Genomic DNA, 23,899 nt, shown 5'->3' on the forward strand with positions numbered 1-23,899 from the left:
ACATAACTCCTACCAGACAGGTTCACACAACACAATAATTCAGTCCAGGAACTGATAGTATGGCATCTGCAGGTCTCACAGCTTGTCATGGTTTAAATAAGCTAAATAAATATGATAAACTATGTGTTGTAGGAACTGAGTCACTGGCTGGGTTCATACAACACAACAACCAATACTCAACATTGTACATTAGGGGTTGGGTGTGAGTTGTTGAACTGAGGTTGTTCCGTTGTGTGAATGCAGTCATACTAACAAACCCATGTTCTGTTAATCACAAACAACCCATAGCTCACAACCCAACAGCAAACGAAGACTCACTTCACATGATCAAAACAAGCCCCAGTACTTCATTTGAGTCATGGTGTACATTAGGCATAATTTCCACAATTACCACCTGCCCACAGTTTATTGTGTCATCTGAACCCAGGTAGCATGGCCTGTTGGGAGGGTTAAACAAGGACAAGACAATAAGCTACAACCTTGTGATGATTATGGAAATCATGTCTGGCATGTGGCATGGCTCACAGTAAGTCTCCATGGTTTATTTATGCCAAAATGGCTTATTTTAATCACACAAACTGACACCATAGATTCTCCTTATGGATTGTTTACAAACCATGGTTTTAGTGTAGATGGTTTTACACAACAGCCCATGGTTCAACCCATACCTATCTTTGAGTGTAGGTTACTGCATTGCTTTAATTGACCCATTATGGGCACTGTTGAGTCTCTAAAGTTAGGTGAAAACATATGAACAAACATCTTCCAGTTAAACAAATAATCTACGCACCCAGTGAATGGCATCTGCTATCCTAAGGCCTTCATTATTTTTTATTGTGCTGCATTTTAATTGTTGCAAACTAATGAGAGAACTGTGGCTTTTGGGTAGTATAGAAATGTAATAAAGGATCAAGTGTGCTGCTACAGCTTATGCCTATACAGATGCCACCTCTCCTCATCTTCAAGCTGTCTGAAACATCTATGGAAATCTGGGAAACTAAGTACATATGGAAATCTTTTGACATACCTGTTCAGACATGAATGACATCATTTTTGCTTTCAAGTTTTATTTTACTTTTCTGTGCCAAACATTAGTATAATAGTATTCCATGCAGTTATTGGAACATAAGAGTTCTACCTTGGGTTGGCTTACTTGGAAAATGAATTGGTCAAACATTCCCAAAAGCAACTCCTATGTAGAAGAGAGGCTGTTTCCTTGCCACCACCACCCCATCAGAGGTTACAACTATTTTTAGTTAGAAGAACAGGGCAGAACATCATACAAAAAGCAAATTCCTCCACTCATGTCATTGGCTTCACTGAAGAAGATAGATTTGGAAGGGGAAGCAAGGAAGTAAAAAGTGCAGTAAATGCTGATGGAGAAAGAACCAAAACTGCCTACCCCAACTCCTTCTATTATTCATTAAAAACTACATATAAAGCAAGGTTTTGTGGCATTCTAGTCCAGCGTGGTCAACTCGTGGCATTCTAGATGTTGTAGACAGCAATTCCCACGATCCCTAACCATTGGCTAGGGTGGCTAAGGCTGATAGGAACTGCAGGCCAAGCCTCCTGGGAGGGCTACAAATTGCCTACTCCTATTCTGGTGTGGACAAGTATAGGAAGGAGTCATTTAACTTCTTACAGACTCCCACAAATGTCTGTGGATAAAATGTAAACAGGCTACAAAGGGCACAGAGAAAAGGCTGATAGAGGTTATATAGCAGGTGCTATTCTAATGCCACTGCTGTCTCCAAATGCACCCCTTTACTTCCCCTTATGTAAGTTAACAATGGATACCTGTTGAGAAGGAGAAATACAAAATGCTAAATTTACAGTCAAATTTGCAGTGAAGACAAAACCTTTCACTATCAACCATCATAAACGACCAAGCTATTACTACTACCACCATCAACACAGACTTCCAGTTAGGGAATATATATATGAGTGAGAGTGAGAGTGAGAGTGAGAGTGAGAGTGAGAGTGAGAGAGAGAGAGAGAATATGAGAATGCAATATAGTCTGTGTGTGTGAAACATAATGCCAAAAAAGACATCATACATTTTGCAGAATGGGGAGAAATATTTGGTGATCAATTTAGTCTTCCATGAAGTCGCACAATAGACAATGTGCCACCTAGCAATCAGACAATTTGGACCCTGTAAGGGTCCTCAAATGAAGCACAGTACTTTTTACTAAAAGAGAATGAACTGCATGCATTCATTTACATTGGAGAAAATAAAGGAAAGTGCTGCTTTTGGTAACTTTAATTTCCTGAAGGCACTTGCCATTTAAAATCCCCATGCCATGGCTTACAGAATTTAAAGGAGACTATGGAGACCTATGCCGCTGGGCTATCAACATAGCCCAGCCCTTCAGTTATTTTTCTTGTTGATGTAAGTGTGACCAAGAAGGAACTCAAAAACTGGCTCATATGATTTAAGAACAAAACAAACTGTACAACTAAGGTAGCTAGGAATGCATAAAAATGCGAAATTACCAAGTGCATTGGATCATCTTGTAAAAAACAAATGATAAAAATGTTTTAAGAAGAGTAGGTATCACTAATCAATCTCTTATAAATTCAAGGCTGTCAGCACATAAAATTCTGAGAATAAATACAGCTGACTATATACTATTTAGAAGCTATATTATCTTGGCTGCATTCAAGTGTTCATTTTTGACACAACGACTATGCAGGTTAACTCATCATTTTCATGTGGTGAGGTCTGGGATTTATCACATCCTGAAGAAAGCTACAGTGCTACAGGATCTGGTAAAATATCACACTGGAAGAACATTCAGGAGAAACACAACATGAAAATGATAGGTGAAACATGGTGACAGTTCCTCATCAAATTTTATTTATAAAACTTATATTCCAATTCTTTCTTCTTTGTAGGAAGCCTAGAACAGCTAAGAATAAAAATATAGAAAGAATTCCATTTAATCAATTCATGTAAAATGCTACTATAACAGATACAATGGCAATTTAGAGGTATACAGACAAAAATAAGGGAACATTGGCAACATTATTGTGTAACTGCAAAAAATAAAAGGCAGCTGGGGAGAGAACTGAAACACAGCTGAAGAGAGGAAGCTGCTGCATGAATACATTTCTTCATTCACCAATTATCTACTCAGCCACTATCAACACCAGAAGTTTTCTTCATGGACAAACATGAATTAATCCACCTTGGTACTATTAAACTATTACATCACAAAAATATCGAAACCATAGTTATTTTGAGAAGACACTTGAGAAATTCAAGTTTTCACAACAAAATTTATTAGAAGAATAGTGGTTCTGAAAAGTCTAGCATCCAGTGAAAACTACCATACACATTACAGCTGGGAATGTGTTTCCAAAATGACATGGCCAAAGAATACAACAGGGCTGTTAAACCCTTACACATGCACGAGAGAACCAGCGCTTTTGGACATACAATGCAAAAAAAAAAAAAAAAAGTGGAACACATGAATTAAAAATTTATAAGTACTTATCACATACATTAAGACACAGCTTATTAAGTCCAGTCAAAAAATCAGAACTGCATTAAAAATTAAATGTAGTGCAATCAAACCAAAAACCTTAATTTGTGATCATAAGTGCTCTACTACATAAAATGTTGATCATAGCAAGGAACAAAAAAGTTCAAATCACACAGTACAAAAAAATCTGTAAATAAATACAAACTACAGTACAAGAGAAATATTAAATTATACAATTCCGTCAAACTGTAAACAGTATATTGAAATGAGGTCCATAGATTAAAAAGGGGGTTCCTGCTTTTATTTTTCCATGACACTTGTACTTTTAGAGGTCTGTGAAAAATGCCATTTTCCATATTCTACATAAATAGAACTTTCTAAGGTGTAAAGCATCAAATAATAAAGCAGAGGCATTGCTGACGCACAATTACAATGAAACTAATGCCAGTGCGAGCAGCAGGCTTTATTTTAATGTGTTACACACATAACCAATCTTTAGTGTTCAGCAAACAGACCCACCATTACAGGTGTGAAATGCCAGCATATCCTAACTAGTGCATGGCACAAGAGGTGAGACACCTGAAAAGGGCTATAATGCGGGAGTGATCAGCTGCTCCCAGATGTATGTGCTGCTGCTGATTATTTGAAAAGTTTACACTCTTGCCATAAAGCACCAACTTTGGCAGAAGGATTACTAATAAACTCAAGCCTATCTGGCCCATTGGCTTCCATCACAGTGGCCAGTGCACAGAATTCCTAGAGACATTGCATAACTAGAATGTAGAGGTCAGACACCCAAGGGCCAGTGCTTAAGTTTAGAAGTACCTGGGATGAAAGAGAAACCACAGCCATGCTGAGAAGCTGTCCCTGCTCCATTTGCAGAGGCAGCCAGGAATGTATTTGACAATAGCTGTGCTGGCTTGGTAGTGGCATTTTTAAATATATACGTTTAAGATTACATATATAATATATATGTATATAACATAATACACATACTATATATAGAAATTTCTTACAATACATAATTATCAGGAACCCCCATGCGATCTTGCTCAGTAGTAATAACTGAATATACAGAATGCCACTACGTGTCTGAGGCACTGCGTGCTGGAGAGTAATATGCAGCTTTAAAATCCGTTTGGCTGAGTTATACCTGGATACCTGAACTGAGTTTAAATTGACATTCATCAAGGATGTGCTATCAGCACATCAAAATAAAAGCAAAAACAAAATACAAGTCACTGCTAGGTTTAAGAATAGTGTACAAGTACCTGAATTGAGTGAGGGTAGTGTGTAAACTGTCCCTGAGGGTTTTCAAACAGTGTGTGTACAAGCTGGAATCCTAAGAAGGTTAGTTTAGAACTTACACTGCGGACTGATAAAATACCAACATCTGACAATTTAACAAGTGGAGGTTAGAAAGAGTTATGAGCAAACACTCAAAACGTATTTATACATGTCTAAGCAGCAGTAAGCTGCTATAAGCAAAAATCCCATGGATATAACCACCAAACGGGACTCCAAGAGGTTGCCGTCTGCAATCTGTTCTTCCAAAGCTAGGGCAAATGACAGCCGCCACCTACCCTCTCTCAACAAGTAAATAAGTTTCACCTGCTAACGTAGAATGCATCTAGTTACAGACTAGCAATTCAAGATTAGAGTTTTAATCAAAGACTTTCCTATTACATACTAAAATCCCTTAAGATCACTAATGCTGGTATGCTAATCTAGTTAATTTTTTTTTAAATTTCTCCCTTCATTTAAGAAATATACCATTCGACAACTTAAACATTAAGATCCATTTTCAGTCCTCTGATGTAAAAAGCATGTCTGTGAATTTATATTAAAATTTACATGGTAAAAAGGCTTGAATTTCAGCCAAAGATTCTAAATACTGCTCATTCCCTGAAGACAAAAAGGGAGAGAGACAATCCCTACCCATTTCCCTAGTGATATACTTTCAAACTGAGCACTACACAATGGTCTAAAACTATTCTTCATTTGGGAAACTTCTCCTAGCCTCCCCCATTTAGATCCCAAATCTTAAAGCCCTGAAATGGTCTACTGAAATGTTTACTTAAAATATCAGGCATGTATGCCCAGAAGCTGCCTGAACACTATAAAACAGAGTTATTTATTCTTAAAGATAGATTACTATCAACAGAAATTATCTGACCTAAAAGCAATCAATCATTTGTGGATTGAAACTTTGACAGTACCTTAGACTCTGAAGACCAGATAAATTAAGACTAGAGCTGTAACAGTAAAAGTGCTGAAAGGTCCCTTTTCTGTTTCTTTTCTTTAAAAAAAACAGGTTAAATAAGCGCTTTAATGGTCTGCAAGGATTAATACACATATTTCTATTAAGCCTGTAGGGTTCTAAAGAACATAGCACCAACTCTGAGGTACATTAGAGGCTGAGGTGGCATGTCCATTATTTTAGAGTGGGAGAGGAAATACTTAGATCATTACAGGATGGTGGCACACAGATAAATTCTCTTCTCACTGAGGATTCATAAAGTATATATTGTATAAACAGGGAAATGATTTTCTAGGGATTAGTTTCTTCATTGTATTAATAAAATTGGGTTTTATGATCATTTGTGAGAATTCAGTAGTTTGTAGGATATTACCTGGATACAGATACTTTTGCAATACTGAAAATGTCACTGATAACCTTTGCCTAAATAAAATCCAGATACTGCCAGACAAGATGTCACAAAGGCCAATTGCTTTTCCTTCTGTGCTATCTTGAGTTTCTGTAGATTGGATTCTGTAGAATATCATCCACAAACTCAAAAGATAAAATTATAATTCTTGTTACTGCCAATTAGAATGCCACGGTATATTTTTAGACCTTTGCAAGACATTTGTTCAGTTACTAAATTTGAAATCCTGACTAAACATTTTTTATGTATTAGCAAGGAAAGGGCCAAAGTTCTACACCATAAAGCATCATACAGGGGTAGAGAGTCATAGGCCATATACCTCCAAATCCCAAAAGCTCACTTATCTCCTAGCCCGTGGCTCCTTTGCCCATACAACCCATAATGTTCACGGTGTTCTCCTTTTTTTCTTTTTAATACTCCTAATGTGAAAGTATAAGTTGATGCAACAGAGAATACACTTCTAATGTCTCCAACAGAGAGCTGGTTTCTGCTCATATTCTACAATTGCCCAGAAACTGAGTATGTTTTGCAAGCCAGTCTGGCCAACCCTGGTATATATCACATCAATACTAAGCTGTTTACCTGTGACAACATTCAGCAGTTTTGTTCCATTAAATAGATTATTTTGTATTGACACAAAACTGCAACATGACTCTGTAGGGCTGAAAGATTACTAACTTTAAACTAAAACAATGTGTAAAGATAACAGGGAAATCATGATTATCTCTATCACACAAATGAGTTTTAAAATCAAAGTTTAAGAGCAACTGGACAGATATAGAATAAAAGCCAATTGCGCAAAGTATAATTTGCAGACAAAAGGCAAAATGGAGATTAGCAAATAGAATCTTTTGAAACTGCAATTTAATTTTGAAATTGCAAGGGGAAAGGCAAAGATGCTTACATCAAAGTATGGTGTCCAATAACTTCCTACAAATATTTCTGCTTTGCTTGCCTGAAAACAAAGGAACAAATTTATTTTTATGCTAACCTGTTCTCTTGAAGGGTGCTTAAGTCATTCAGTTGGCCCTGGCTAGCAGCTGAACCACCAACCCTTCGGGGTAAAGGGGCTAAACTTTTATATTTCCATTTCAAAAATCTAGCAAAGTGCTTCTGGATAAGAAAGAGGAATGCTAAGTATGTTTCCCTCACCCATGTATGTGTCATGCCTTTATTCACCTCTTAAAAACTCAGATACTTTAGGAGGATTTAATCCTCTATGTATTATATACTGTGGGTTGGGAATCTGCTTTCCCTTACCACCAAGGGTATTACAAAATGAAATTTTTGAGTAATTTACTGAGAGCATATTATAACACTTGATGTCAACATATCAGAATTACAGCCAGTGTTTACAGGCTTTTTCCATGGAAAAAATGTTATTTTAAAAATCTGGCATAATTAACTCCTAACAGTTTCTGAGTGACTACTGTCTCCATTTGAGATCACAGCTCCCTCAAACTGCCTTATATTTCTCAGGAAGTTTTGGGATATAACATAGGAAACAAAGCAGACCTGTACTGCTACCATGTTTAAAATTTACATCTCATTTGTAAAGGCTTATTTAAATGATTCCAGGTTTGCATTAGGAGCTATTTAAGAAAACATTCAGACTAGGCCTTTCCTTTGGAGGCAGAGTAGCAGGCAGTATGGAGAAGTCCTGGGACCAGCCAGAAGCAAGGACATATTATTGGTAGAATTTGGCTGATGCAAGAACAGGACTTTGAGTGCTCCTGGGGGAGCTATCATTTGATTATTTAAATGAATTGGGTAGCTTGGAGGGGTTTTATCATAAAATAAGGCCAAGAACCCAAAACTCTACAACTAACGTGCTTGAGAGCTGCAGAGAAAAGGAAAAGGCCCAGAGTACTGGAAATGAGGTTCTAGAATGGCTGACAAAGAGGTAATAGTTCATCAGATCTCCAGAATTTTCAGGAAAAAATTTTTTATATCTTACAGGTCCAAGTAAAAAACTGATACATTTTCTACACACTGGGCTCGCTCCACAGAACTGTACAATAATTAACTCCACACTTGTACCCCTACGACACTAAGCCTTACTCATCTGTATAACCTGCTGCAGCAAAAGGTCACCAAGCAACATCTAAATTCCAGTACGATAGTGAACTTGATTTTAAACGTTACACACACACACTCTAACATTAGTCTTCTGGGCTGGGAGTAGAGGGAGAACCTATCCTTCATGATACTTGGTCTGTAGACACAGAGGCTGCCACTTAATATTGTTCACAGTTTCTTTCTATTATCCAGGTACAAGCAATATCATCAACAGATATTCTATAGTCCTACCAAAATCTGGTCCTGGATTAGACACACATGATAAAAATGCCCAGATCTTCCTCCTACAGACTTCACTATTTCTGAAGCATTGCACTTGGCTATGTTCCCTTAACATACCCTCAAAAAACAGCAGGAAAAAACAAGGCCTAAAGCCTATCTCTTGCACAAGTTTACATGAGCATCCATTTACTGGAAACAGGAGAAAACAAGGCTTCTCTTACAAAGACAGCAGCAAATCACATCTTCCCACATCAAACTATGGTCAGTTGGGGATTTTGGCCATGCAAACTTCTGGTCAGCAGAAAATTAAGCATGCTAATGGATAAACACTGATTCCATTTCTTCTACAGGTAAGATGCTCCCAAATACTACTCAAAGCTACACCAAAGGCGCTTGTCAGAGCAGTCTGACTTCAGTGGATCACTTAGGGATCTAGAGTGAGATACAGCCACAGGATGAGCCACCTTGGAAAAAACAAGTGAGATGAAATCTTAGAACAAAAGTTTAACATTAAAAAGGTGCACTTGAATATTACAGACTAAGTTTACAAAACCTACAATAAGATAAAATATAGATATATTTATATCTTTTGAATATTCAGCAGCTTTTTGTTTATTTTTGAGAGGCTTCTGAAACTTTAGAAAGGGACAACTAACTAATTTCAATCATGCTTCACAAAACGATAATGGCTATTTTATATTGCAATTACCAAAGTAATGCAAATAGTGCTTTAAAAATAACCTACTTTTTCCTTTTTTTTAAACAGAGACCTTTGAGGAAATATGGTTGCTCCAAAGCTTCTGGGAAATTTTACCTGAATAGGAAGTGATCACAGATATTAAATGTTATATGCCAAAGATTTGCAGACAGGAATCTTACAATCGTCAGGTCCCAGGATTTTAATCTGAGAAAATTAAATGTTTGGTTGTTTAATTCATTTTCTAACCAAAGCAGTAAGAATATGCAACTATCGCTATCTATTTACAGTTCTCAACCTATGGTCTGAAATGACATACAATTAGTTCTCTTTCTAAACTGCAGCATTAAAGGGTAGGCACACCATTTTTCTGCTGCACGATTGTCATCCACTTAATGATACACATAGAAAATATATAGATAAGTAAAATGAGCACACCACATACACTATGACAAGGTTTTATAGAACCCAACTCATACATCACTTAAATAAAAACAGCCACAAAAGGTTAAACCTCTGACAGTAAAACTCTATGCAAGTGTTTCACTTCTAGCTTGCAGCAAACCTTCTCCCACACTTTCAATAGCAGATGAAACCACAAATTTAAAACAGTGCATTTTTATTGCAATTTCCAGTGAAACTGGATTATATTGCAGAGTTTCTACACCACTATGGAGCTTCAAACAGGTTTCTGTACTGAGATGACAACTAGATAAGCTAAGGGAACTCTGCTTTTTGAGTATGGAAATACATTAAGCTATCAAAACAAAGAAGTCTAACAACAGTAGTACAAAGCATATTTGGGCTAAAAGCCCAATCTCTCAGGAATGAGAAGTGCATATTTAACATGACAGCAATGGTGTGCCTAACCTTTGCATCCCAGAAACCCACTGTATTCAATCAACCAATCAAGGCCAATTTAATTAATTGCCCCAAAATTCAAGCAGCAGCCCCTGGGGCTATTCTGGGCCTTTTTCCTATGAATCGTAGCATCCACTTCCAGTCATTAACACAAGAGACCTAACCAAGAACAGTGCTTAATGTTGTCTCATATACAAATTCCATTGCCTCTTTTGGTTGTGCAAAGCAGGAGAATGGAGTCCTATTCATCTTTTGCACAGCTAAGATCAAATTGTCTCTCTACCCGAGGAACCAATAAGTCTGATTTAGTGAAGCTGCAAGTTCAGAAAGCTTTATTTAAAGCTTAACATGCAAGAATGATTAGATGCCTCTGTAACTAAAAAGACCGAACTGTGGATTTAGGAGTGCTAGTGGTGATCTGTCTATGTGAGTGTGTGCTAGTCCACTATTAAAGCAACAGTGAACAAAACAAAAACAACAATTCAGAATACGCAAGAACATTTCCTGCTACTGGCAACTTTAGTATTTAAAAAGGAAACACCCATTGGGTGTTCAACCCTGACAGTGTTACAGCTAGATAAGATGCTCAGCCTAAGCCAGACCAGAATGATCTGATCATGTGTTTTATTAAAATTTGTAAAAATTTATTCCCTGAACATTAACATAGATCCTTCATTTACATGACTATTTAGGCAGACTACTGAGGTTGTAATGTTTAAATATTAGTGGGTTTTATGAGGGTTTTTTTGTTTGTTTGCCCAAGATTACAGCAAGCTGTTATACATATTCCTAACCCACAGAAGGTTTTTTTCAAAAAAAAAAAAGTTGTTGGAACAACAGTTTTAGCAAACTCAAAATTCAGTCTGTTAAAAGCATGTAGCTCACAGAAAGCCATGTTTTGTTAAAGTGAGGAATACCCTAATGTATCATTCAGTGTACCCTGATGCTCCTGAATACAAGGAGTTTGTTGAGATAAGGCTACATCCTCAAGCAGGCAAGTCCAACTCTTACCTTTATAATAAAGAGCAAATAAAATTACAGTGAAGGTAGTGTTCAAAAGGAATTAACCAAAGCATTCTGAAGGTAGTGTATGTAAAGTTCCCCCATCCCACCCTCCCCGCCGGGTGAGCACTAAGCAGATTGCAAATGGTAAAGGAGTAGAATTTAAAACAAAATGACTCCAATTAGACCCAACTGACTAGAAATCCAACCACCAATTTCTGAGTTCTGACCAGTCATTAGTTAATATTTTCTTTCAAACCCACTGGATCCACGAAATGAAATTCTAATTATAAAGCAACGATCCAGTTTTGTTTCAAAAGTCTGGTACTAGAGTTCAATAAAGTTGTGTTTTTTTGTTTTTTGTTTTTGTTAAAGGCCATATGAAAAAAGCAAACCCAATAAAAGAACCGAAAGTCCATGCAGGCTCAAGAGGCAAGCAGTCCACTTCCATGTCTGCATTCTTTGTGAGGTAACTCAATTCTCTATAGAACATTAGAGAAACATGCAAAAGGCCAAAAAACAAAACCAAAACAAAACACAAAAAGGGCTCCAAGCCATACTGGGCCAGAAAATTTACAAGTATGCAACATTCAGAGCACCCCTTTTCCCCTGTGTCCACACAAGTCTCTGCTGAACTGCAAAGGAGCATGTCCTGCACCCAGTAACTGAAGAGGAGTTGGGTACATAGAGCAGGAGTTGAATAATGCCGTAGTGCTCACCCAGTTTATTATGTAATTGGCACTCTACAACATCCCTAATGATCCTTTGACTCATTCGCACTCTGTGCTGCCTCTCCCTGGGGATCTATCTCAAGCTTTACAGAGACATCCTGCCCCTCCGACCTCATTAATTTCATTTTTTTCTTTGGAGGGTTTTTCAAAGTGCCCAGCCTCTCTTTCACTTTATACTCCAGGGTGCTATGGGGAATCCCATAAATACTCTGAGCTTTGGAGACGCTCATTTTCCCACTCATCACCACAGAAATCGCTTCCTCCAATATTTCACTGTTGTACTGTCTGTATCTGCCTCTTTTCTTCCGAGGTTGCTTAGAGCCAGAATCTCCCTCCTGATCAGAGGTGGGATATGGCTGTCCAGAGGTAGATTGCTCAGCATCTGAGCCCCAGGAATCTGGTCCGGGATCCAGCAAGCTCCTCCTGTTTTGTTTCGGAAGGATAGCCCTTAACTTTTTACTAAGCGCGCTCTCCGTTTGTGAACCCATCACCAAAGAGCTATAGCTATACTGGTCGCCAGAACGGGACTCCCACGAAAGGTCCATGCCTCGAACTTGTGGTATCTTTAAATCCACAGGAGTTGAATGGCTCATGTCCTTTTTCCCATCCTGTTTAGTATGAAGTGCCATTTTTTGAAAGGCTGAGTTTTCTGTAAGAAAAGGAAGGTCACTGATGTTGCTGAGTGCACCATTTCCCCTGAATTTCATTCGGGTGAAGTTGAATTCATAGTGTGGTTTTGCCCAAGAAGCCTCCCTGGATAGTATCATGTGCTGTCCGTGATTCTGCAGCCCAGATGGTGCATGGCTGGCAGCTGTAGTATGCTGGTTTCTGCTCAGCAGTTCTTCGCTTATCTGCAGTGATCGAGCCAATGGAACTTTGAGAGATGTGGAGTGGCCAGACCCTTCCCTTGTTCCATCCTGCCAACTTCTCGGGGGCACCCCATCACCACTCCGAAGTCCCTCTGCATGGTGCTGGCTGGGTCTCCCAGGTCGCCTAATTGGATGGAAGGAAACTGATGTGAGCAGGACTTGCACAGGTAGGGAAGAATGGGTGAGGGGGCCACTCCTTTATTAGAAGGCCTTGCTTGGGTAACATCACTTTTGTGGTTTTTTATTTTTATTTTTCTAAGTTTCAGCAGTCAGTTTTTAAAAACTTGTTCAAAAACAAAGAGAAGCTTTTTGGGCAAAGAAAAATGAAACCTGTCAGCTGGTCTTTGGTTGGGTTCACAAAATCTTGGAGCAGAAAAGGCTTCGCGCAAGTGTCTGAAAATAGCATCTTAATTATAGATTAGAAAGGAATAATCATTCGCCAGAATCTATTCACGACTGTGTTACTAGTGTGACGTTACCACTAAACAAGTACAGTAATAAAAGAGTAAGCCAAGTGACAAAATGCAGTAAATTAAACACACACACTATCACACACCAGCCACCTGCACTTTTTATAAAATGGTGAAAGCCCTGGAGGATATGATTCACACTATATATGCTAGCTGCTGCTCAGCATCAAAAGTGCTCAACAGAATTCAAAGCTGTTTGCTTACTTTGCATTAACACTAGAACAGAAACAAATGGTTCTCAAAAATGCTGCCCAAATCCTGACTCATTTTCTTTTAAAATTAAGCATCATGAATTATATAAGTATCAGTTCCATTTTGTTTTCCACAGACTAAGGTAGGAAAATGTGTATTTTCTTGCAACAGAACTATTATTTTTTATGCTATTTGCTTTCCAACTTTACTGATCACACAGATAAGGAGTTAATCTATTTTTAAAACAGTATGTGAAATCTAATAAAACTATCAAAACATATACACACATTTCTTCTAGATTCTGTAAATAATGTGAACAAAAGCATGTAATACATTCCTTGTATTCTGCCAATGAAGATAATCATCATATATGTAACTGCTTTTATCTTGAAAGCAGCCTTTATATAAAAGATTTGAATGTAAAGAATGGCAGTGGGAAGGGCATAAACATGAACACATAGTACTGTTCAATAATGCTTAATGACATCTTCCCTACTCAGGTAAAAATACTGATCTGTTGAAAATGACATTGAACCATCCGTGGAAGGTTATTTTTTAAAAAAATCCACAGAGCCTATCAACATTGAACAATTTAAAGAATTAAGTGATTATGTAAGAGATTGACATACTAAAAGATTTAATTTTCACAATTAAAGTTATTGGCTATAAAAAATTGCTATTTTTAGGTAGAAATCCAGTAACTTTAAGATGTGATTATACATCTAAATTCAGTCACTTAATATTATTAAAAGGATTAATTAAAAAGAACATGTTAAAAAATATTTCATTATGGCTCTCAAAATAATACCGACCATCCTTTATTCCTAGTTGACTTCTACCTATAAGCATGCCCAAACAAACATACGGTTGTTAGGACTATACAACCTTCACCAAAAGAAATCTACATCCAGGATTTATGTTTGCTAGTATGATAATGATACACTATCAGGAATGGTTGAACTATTCAATATTTCATGTTGCAAATATCCCTTAGGTGGGTAATTACAAATTTGCCATAAATGTAATGAGCCATAAGAAACTAACGAGATGAGACTATTGTGTTGTAATAGTAGCTTGCACCAAAAAACCCTAACAAACATTCTACAATTCCTCATCAGCCACCTCGTTTGCTTAGGTGTCCTAGCTGACTAAATGAAACAATCGTGTTTGATTTGTCAAACAATAGGTTAACCATAATCTCATCCAACTAAGGTCTAGTTCAGATATTCAGCAGTCCCTGTGTGATCACTATGGGAGTGGCATGGGACTAACAGAGGACTTAAAACCCAGCAGAAATCATGTGCACACATTGATAATATCAAATGGCACGTTCCATACATGAAGCTGCTGCAACTGCAATTCTAACAGCCCATTTCCAGCTGTCACAATCAAACAAACTGCAGTAGCCATTTGTATAGACTTTGAGTGGAAGTGCTAGTCGACACAACTGGTGCTCAGTAAAATCCTTGCCAAGGCATTAGCCCACCAGTTGATGCTGAATGCTTCCAGAGTCAGTAGCACAGGGGCTGTCAAAACTGTACACAGATGTGTATTTTTAACACCTGAAAGATTTTCTCTCTACAATTATATCAACTGTATAATTAAAATATTTCTAACACAGAATTAATTTTTCTACTAAAGTTCATATTTGAAAACTGAGGATAAGGTAGGCTCTGCAAGAAATGATTATACTCTGAAGGGTTAAAATTCAGTTTTTAGAACTTATGAGAAAGCATTTGACACCCCCCCTACTTCCCAGTTACACCAGCAGCCATGAAAGTTGAGCAAGAACACTATTTCCCTTACCCATTCCCAGGAGTAGTGGAGCAGCCAGCTGAATGGCTCAAGGAGGCGCTGCCTGCACATGGGCTTTTCTTAGTGGACAAATCAAGCACACCGTCTGCAGAGACATGAGAATCATTTTAGAATAAGATGTAATGAGTAAAACCAAAAGTACACGTGAAGACTTAAGTTTTTATGCTTGGTAAAACACAGCCCCAAGTTAAAGCTGCATCACTGTGGAACCAAACCTTTCACATCAGACCAAAGCTTCTAAGTACTTCCGCCATTATTATCTCTTCATATGTTTTAATTATTTATCTCCTGGATTTAAATTTAGCAAATAAACAATAGACTGCTATAATACAAGCTCTCCACATTTTTTACCTTCAATGCCCATTATTCCTGATCAGTTTTTGAATCGCTTACAGTTAAATATTGTACTGCCTGATCGTATTGCTCTGATGTATTATTGTATTTTTATGAATTTTTTTTGTTCTATTAGCCCTATGGGGTATGGGGCACCATACACATGTACTAAATGAAATGACCACTGGCCATGCTGGCTCCAGGTGCTGAAGTCTAAAACATCTGGAGATCTACCTTCTGTCCACTCCACTCTAATAGTCTTAAAAGCTCTTGGGATTTTGTACTAAATCAGAAAATAAACTCCTAAAACAATAGTGTTACATACAAATTCAAACGCAATAAATGAAATCCTAGAAGTCATACCAAAAAATGCATAAACCACATAACATATATTCCATGGGTTTTGGCAAGATAAGGAGCAATTATTTAGCCATTAGGGGTAGGATACCTATGATTTCTAAACTAATGCACTTGATGCAGTCATTTTCACTAAACAAACAGCACTGTCTGTCTCTCAAGAAACCACAGGTTATATATAGTCATTCTTAGACCTGTACGATCTTTGAAAATATTCCGCTGTTATTAACAACTTCTAAGAGGCAGCAAGCAAAGTAATAATTCAAAACAACCAAATCCAAGTGCCACTCCTAGCATTTAAAATAGAATACCTAATGCATACAGAAACTTTTTTTCTTGCTGAAAGAACTAGTTACTCCACAACTCAGTCAATTTCTCCTGCTCTAGTAGGCTCACCATAATCCACTGGCTATGTTAAATGGTATCCATACCACCTTTAGGACCAACTCATAAATACATTGTGTATCTAAATTTTTCTATCAAATCAATGATCATTGAAAAGAACACCCAAATTAAGCCACAAATGTTTAATATTATACACATTATACACATATGAGCCAAGTTCATAATTATTCAAACAGTCCTATTTAAATTAAATCCAAATTCAAAGATAGTTTATCAAAAGTACTTCACTTTTTATTTCTGCAAATCAAGGAGTCAGACACAGCTCTGATGAAGACCCACATTAACAAGGAAAGGATGCATGACCTTGCTAAGTCCTATCCAATTACATTTTCCCTTAGTTCTACTAATAAAAAGATCCACCTTTCTCTACCTGAAAAGAATAACAACTCACAGTGTGCACAATGAGCATCTTTCCTATCACATTTTTACTTTTGTCAGAAGGTGAAATTTACACACATGGACTAACAGGCAGAAGTGTGGAATAACTAGTTATGCATACTTAGAAGAATTCATGGTTTATAATAGAGGACTACCTGAGCCTGAGTGAACAACATTACCGTTGAGCAAAGGTCAATTCTATTTTGCATTATATTAAGCAACAATTTGTCTCAGACTCAAACAAGAATTATTCCACTTGGCACTTATGAGGACACTTTTCTAATGGATTACATTTTGAATTCTATATTGCAAGAAGCTCTTATTGACAAGCTGCAAAAGATTCTGTGGATAGCTGTACAGATGAGAAAGTCTAATAAATTATATGAGGAAATGATTAAACAAATGGGAATATTTAGCCAAGAGACCAATAAGGCAAATGAAAGATTGTTATATGCTTATATATTTTAACAGATTCCAGAATAAAGAGAAGGAATTGTCTATCTGCCTAACTGATAAAGGCAGAGCAAAAGACATTATGGATTTAGAGCAACAATCCTACACATACCTACTGAGGAGTAAGCTTCACTGGAATTTTGAATAAGCACTTATATAAGAGTGCTTAAATTATCTAATTGTATGAATGGTTCGGCAAACAGACACATTGCTTAAAGAGGCTGAAAAAATTGTTTTTTAGGTTTTCAAGAAAAAACTAGACATATATTTCAAAAAGTTGGCAAAACACTTTCTGGTAAGTTCTTTCTAAGCCAATTTAATATCTTTGCTAACCCTAGGAAAGCCAAATATCCCAACCTAGACTTGAAGGCCAACCAATTACTGAGGTCACAGGTTTCAGTATGACTTTTCCCCAACTCAGTATAGCTATACCCAATCTCCAGGTAGCAATACTTAGTTTGGGTTGTGTCTCTCAACAGATTTTCAGCTCCCTTTCTTTGCTGTCTCCTCTTTGGCCATCTCTCCCATGCCATTTACAAGGCAGCTGTTATAACATGTTGCTTGTCCCTAGTGTTCCACCATCACTCATTTCTGGAGATTTTCAAATGGAGTGACATTGAGGAGCAAGCACAGCAGAGTTTGCTCCAGTGCATTAGTGACTGACTTTTACAAATGTATGCAAAAAGTTTTTAAAAGAAATGTGGTGTACATACCTTGTTCACTAGGATCCAACTGAGACTTTCTGACAGTGAGGTCCAAGGGCGAGTCCTGGTCAGCCATGAGAAGTTTGCTGAGCACAGGGTTTTGAGCCGTTGCACCCACAGGGGATGAGGCAACCAGAGATGCTTTCAGCAGGCTTTGGTTCTTTGTGCTATTGGGCGAGCTGGAGTCCTGAGTAGAGCTAGTTTTTGAGGTATATTCAGCAGCAAATTGTCGGATCATCCGCTGCATGATCTCACGGGCCACTAGGGGAATGTTGGGGTCCGAGACCCTAGGGCTGTCTAAACAGTAAAATATTTTAGAAGAAAATTCTAAGTGAAACATGAAATTTGCATACCCAGGGCTTATTTATGGGATGGGGGAATTCATAAAGTTGCAGTATTTTACAAGCTCTAAACTGCTGAACAAAAACAACACCGGAGTCTCTCAACTTAAGCTGAGAAATCTAAACCAAGTAAAGAAATTGCACTCTCTCCCTCCACAGTATCTTAACTGTAATGGTGTATGTGTATCAGCTTCTTCATATTGCTGTACTGAATTACTAACATAACCTATTTTAAAACTGCAAAATTCTTCAATGCTGGAACAGCAAGAGAATGTATTAGACATGTGTCTAGGCTGTCATTCAGTGGTTCATCTGTCTAATTGGGTAATATTCAATCTGTTCTGCATGGGGTTGCACTACTGCGTGGTATAAAAATGAATTATAAATAAGTACATAAATGTATTTGTTTCAGAGAATGATTCACAGAATTACTATTATAATAGAACTTTTCCAGCAGGATAACAATGAGACCCTATAGCTGGGGCAGTTAACATCATGGCTTCAAGACCTGCATGTGATGCTAGACTGGGGGCCATACGCATGTGTTTGTACATTCATTCATGCGCACTTCCCCCATCCATGTATCAGCACACAGGGATGTGGAGGTTTAAGCCTCCCCGCCTTGCCCAATGAAAAGGGATTGCAGGAAGTGGCAGTTAAAGTGTTTTCCAACCTTCAAGATTACTATTTCAACAGGGATCTCGGCAACACCAGGGCAGTGGTCATTACTAAAGTAGTTGGGCTGCAGGGAAAAATTGGTGGGGCTCCTCTGTGTTTGGTGGGCCTCACAGGAAGCAGCAGAGAGCAGCATGTAGCTTGCCCACCCCCCTTAGACATTCCTTGATTTTCTAAGAGTTACACACAATCATATTTTTCTCACTTTTAATTTTGGTTCTACCCAAGACTGCAGAAGAAAAATCAACACCTCCTCCCCCTCTTACTTAGAAGAGAAATCCCAATATTGCACTATTACTTCTTGAGAATAGCATTCAAAGTTATAACCACAACATGCTTAATTTAACCTTATACAGTTGCAAACATGAAGCAATTATGTCAATATTTAATGTGTATATGTAAACAGTAGAAGCCCAAAGTAGTTCTACTGTTGCCAAGTACACAGAATAACAAAAGTATACCACTAGCTAACCTTCACCTAAAACCTAGGCATGAATAGAAAAATGAAACATGATCACAGACACATCAAGTTCACAGAACAAGCATCGATACAGTTGTAGTAGGAGGCTGAAACAGCAAGCATCACATAGTGATTATGCCGAAACTAGTCAAATATCAATTGAAAAGGGGGTGGGGAATCTCTGGGCCTCTTCTTCTCGCCTTCAGCTTCTCCATTTCCTGGGATAATACAACAAAACAAGTGGGCTGACATCTCAGATGACTCATGCTATGCTGACATGTCATCCAAACCAGCTCACAGTGCACAAGTGAGAGTGTGCTTGGCAAGTGGGCACCACCCACTTTTGGCATGTAGCCTGACATATTTCATAACAGCAAACTGGCCTTTGAAACAAAAAATATTCCTTGCTACTGTGTTAAAATAAACAGAAAACTGGGGTAAGGAAATGTGAAGTTCTGGGGAATGACCCTAACTTGCCTGGGCTCCCTGAGAGATGGCATCAAAGTTTTTGTTCTAGAATGTGCATTGTGGATCAGTCAGGTTGCAACCCTGCCATCACACAAAATGCCCTATACTTGAGGCATTTCTGGCTAAGCAGTGTTTGCCTTTAAGGATCCAAGTGAGGAAATTTCACAATCAACTAAGAAAAAATGGATTATTTTAACAAAGCAGATATTTAAAATGGAAACTTTTCTAAATGTTTACCATACTCATTTCAAACATTAGGAATGGGACAAACTATCAAAGTATTATCAAAATAAGGATATGATTTCAAGTTCCCAGAAATCATTTAAATCAAGTAGCTTCTATGGGTCAAATTTGCCAAATGTTAAATTGTACCTAATCTTTTCCTTAGAAGGCTAAGCAAGATTTTCTTCTGAGATCTTTAATTTTATAATATGCTGTTTAAATATGTATTTGGTAATACATTAGTGGTAACTGGTAACCATTTGCATCTCCTAGTAATCAGATAAATATGTTTAAAAGGAAACTACTACTGTTCTTTATAAATTATTTGTAGAATGGGTCATGTTGGATATTTTGAGAAATGGAAGGACATAATTAACATAGCTAATATTTAAAGACAATGACCATGTTCGAATGAAATGGCAATCTGTTGGTAACTAGCTATGGTGGACTGCTGCCTTGTGCAAATCTGGCCCACTTTTTGCAAGAGGGGCTATTTTGGGCAACAAACCATTCTGACAACTAGGGGTTGCTGAGCCCAAGATGGGCTGGTTGTCCAGATTCTGAAGACAGATCTGACTGTGGGTTGTGGGAAGCAGCCAGCAATCTACTTTGCAAGAACAGCAAAAATCCATTCTACACTTGGTGATCTTCTCTATGATTGTCACCACTGATAGCTGCTTTACCAAGCAGTACTTTGGAGTGACCATCCCTAACTCATTACCATTTTTTAAAAAAATTGGAGGCAACAAAATATGAGGAATTGTGCAATTGGTTTAGAAAATTTCACTCTTTGGAAGGTGCATAGGTATGCCTCCTTAAAATGTGGGGTCTTGCTTTGACCAATCTGCTAGTAAATGTGTTCACAGTCCAAGTACAGTAGGTAACATTCCCTGGACACTGATCAAGCAAGTCTCCATAAGGGTTGCTTTGTGCATGTGACATCAGCCAATTAAGGAGCTGTCAACTGAAAAGCAAAGCAGCAAAATGAGCTTTGCCCTGAAGGGAGGCGGCAAGTATATCTTCCCCTGTGATCTGTTTTAAAGTACTGCCTTGATAATTCTCAGTGCCCTCTACCTTTTCCATACTTCACCAAGCCTCTAGATACTCCAGAAAGGGGAGAGAAATATCCCTTTTTGTAAGCACTTTTTTCGACAGCTGTGAAAACAGGGGCACAGTAAGAATAGGAAGGAGAGGCAAAACAGATTCTTCTGCACAGAACTGAGATACCAGTTAGAGGACTAAGAAAGAAGGATCGGGAGAGCAATCAGCAGTAAAACTGATTGACTGTTGGGCATATGATGGATTGTTGCATGAACAAGTCCCACACACAGCTTATTTGCAGAGCTGGTTGCCGTGATATACAAATGCACCCAGTAACAAAGCCAAATGTAGCATATGCACTGAAATGCCTCAAGGATTGTAAACTGTCACCAAATGTATATATGCAGTTCATCCGATGAATATGATGTTTCTAATGAGTATTTATTGGGTCAATTCTATCACAAAATTTATCTAGCTATCTACACACACACATTATTTGCAGTTTTTAAAACCTAATGCTTTAATGTCCTAATTATTAACTAGTTTCTTCTTTCACCAAGACCAACCTTTTTGATAAAAGACTGCATGGAGGAATTCTTCTGCTTGCCTCTCAAATCGAATGATCCTTGCTTGCTCTTGTCTAAGCAGAGCTTGGTGCCCAACTTCCAAAGCTGGCTCATCCAGACTGCCTAGGTGTTCCTATGAAAACATTTAACAAAATATCAAAATATTCATCTTCTCTGTCATGCTGATTTTAATTTTTAAATCATGGTTTGTTTGTTTATTTAAAGACTTTTCTATCCCATCCCCTACAAATGTCTCAGGACATCTTAATTAAAGAGCAGAATACATACAAGTCATTGCTTAATACTTAGTGCTGAACTTATTCATCAACCCAGATTCAAGAGAATTAACATGACTGTGTGAATGTAGTGAAATTACTATCTGAAAACCCTATAAACACACAATTGGATTCAATGTAATAATGCTCTTAACCTCTGCTTAAGAGATGTGGACAAATCTGAGCTGGCCCTGTTTTAAAGAGAAGATCCACACAAACACACCCAGGTAAAAAGTTATTGCCGAGTAACTCATCCAGTTCTAGAAATGGAGCCTGACTACATCCAACACAGATATTTCTCTCTGTCTCCATTAAATCCCTGTTGGTTAATCCTCATCTAATCCAAAACAGTGTATAGGTACTTACTGAAGACCAGCAGAGCAGCTACTAAATCCAAAATAAACAAAAACATATCCTGTTACTAGAATGTAACTCATTACAAATGTGTAAGAATCACAACTAGTAGTATCATGTACTAAACAGAACGTACAAAAAAAATTATCTCCAAAAGTATACCAAAACTAGAAAAGTTAAAAAAGTCAACTATAATACTCAAATCAAGAGACTGCAGTATCGTCCACACCACACAGTATGGTATTTGGGTTTTTTTCAGTTTATAATTATGGAAGAGTAAAGGTTTATAAATTTATGAAGAGCAGGTTGCTTACCTGTAACTGATGTTCTTCGAGTGGCCATCTGTGCATTCACACATAAGGGTGCTGCGCCTGCGCAGTGCCTAGGCCGGAAGATTAGAAAGCTAATGGTTTTTGGCGGGAAAACGCTCCGCTCCCCTCCCCGCTGCAGTATAGATAGAGTGGAGCATCCGCCATTTTACTCAGTCTTGAAGACCGACGTTCGCCCCCTAACATTCGAAAAACATCATCACAGCAAGAAAAAACGGTACCGTAGGAATAACACGGAACAGACAGTAAGAAAAAACGGTCCACTCACTGACACCATGCGGGGCCGGCATGTGGGTTCTGTGAATGCACAGATGGCAATTTGAAGAACATCAGTTACAGGTAAGCAACCTGCTCTTCTTCGTCATGGCCTCTGTGCATCACACATATGGGTGATTAGCAAGCTTACCAGACTTGGAGGAGGGAAGGTGTCATCAGTGAAGAATGGCAGAGAGCACAGCTCTACCAAAGGAACAATCCCTTCTGGCGCATACATCAAGCCGATAATGCTTGGCGAAAGTACATGGAGCAGCCCAAGTTGCAGCCTTGCAAATATCCTGAACTGGAACCCCTGCAGCAAAGGCCAATGAAGTTGCTACTGCTCGCGTAGAATGCCCCCTCGGAAGTGAGGGTAAGTCAAGTTTTGCCAATTGATATGCTAGGATTATGGTCTGCATGATCCATTTGGACAGTTGCTGAGATGAGACTGGAGAGCCCTTGTCATGAGCAGCATACTTGGCAAAAAGTCTATTGGAATTCTTGAACGCTTCTGTGCGAGAACTGTAAAAGGCTAGACAGCGCCTAAGATCCAGCGTATGGAGAGAGCACTCAATTGGAGTCTACAGAGATGGAAAAAACGCAGGGAGGACGATGTCTTGGTTCAAATGAAACGGTGTAGCCACCTTGGGAAGAAACTCGGAGTCCATTCGGAGAACGACCTTTTCCTTGTGAAAGTTCAAGAACGGTGGGTCTATACGTGGAGCACACAGTTCACTAGCTCTTCTGGCTGAAGTAACTGCAACAAGGAAGGCAGTTTTCCATGAAACTAGGCGTAAATCCACTGTTGCCAAAGGTTCAAATGGAGGTTTTGTAAGGGCCTGAACTACAACAAAAAGACTCCACGCCGGCATAACAGGTTGAACCGATGGGTGCAAATTTTGTAGCCCTTTAAGGAAACGGCGAATCAGGGGTTGAGAAAAAACAGATGATCCATGGATGCTGCCACGAAAATGCAAGATAGCAGCCGTATAGATCTTTATAGATGAAGGCTTGAGTCCCGAGCGATGAAGGTTGAATAGAAATTGCAAAATATTCTCGATCGAAGTCAACTCCAGAGAGAAGGAACAGGCATTGACAAAGGAAGAGAATTTTCTCCACTTTGCTGAATACGATTTGCGTGTGGAAGGTCGTAGTGCAGATTCGAGAATTGCCTGGATATCCGAG

General features: G+C 38.3%; 2 protein-coding genes across 2 annotated transcripts in view; both read right to left on the minus strand.

The window, feature by feature from the left end:
* Positions 1 to 3,265: 3,265 nt before the first annotated feature.
* Positions 3,266 to 23,899, minus strand: part of LOC123026804 (ligand-dependent corepressor) — a 53,048-nt gene continuing 32,414 nt past the window's right edge. The window contains exons 5-8 of the mRNA XM_044436844.1: positions 21,502 to 21,634; positions 17,738 to 18,025; positions 15,090 to 15,183; positions 3,266 to 12,745 (exon numbers count right to left, since the gene is read on the minus strand). Coding sequence (XP_044292779.1) covers positions 11,776 to 12,745; positions 15,090 to 15,183; positions 17,738 to 18,025; positions 21,502 to 21,634 — 1,485 coding nt within the window. The 3' untranslated portion in view covers positions 3,266 to 11,775. The remainder of the gene's footprint in view (positions 12,746 to 15,089; positions 15,184 to 17,737; positions 18,026 to 21,501; positions 21,635 to 23,899) is intronic.
* The window catches only part of LOC123026809, a 1,248-nt gene continuing 374 nt past the window's right edge, over positions 23,026 to 23,899 (minus strand). Inside the window, exon 2 of the mRNA XM_044436857.1 lies at positions 23,026 to 23,886. Within this exon, the coding sequence (XP_044292792.1) occupies positions 23,296 to 23,886 (591 nt within the window). The 3' untranslated portion in view covers positions 23,026 to 23,295. The remainder of the gene's footprint in view (positions 23,887 to 23,899) is intronic.

Source organism: Varanus komodoensis, unplaced genomic scaffold, assembly GCF_004798865.1.
Source record: "Varanus komodoensis strain SLA01 unplaced genomic scaffold, ASM479886v1 scaffold1, whole genome shotgun sequence".
In the NCBI taxonomy this organism is placed as follows: domain Eukaryota; kingdom Metazoa; phylum Chordata; class Lepidosauria; order Squamata; family Varanidae; genus Varanus; species Varanus komodoensis.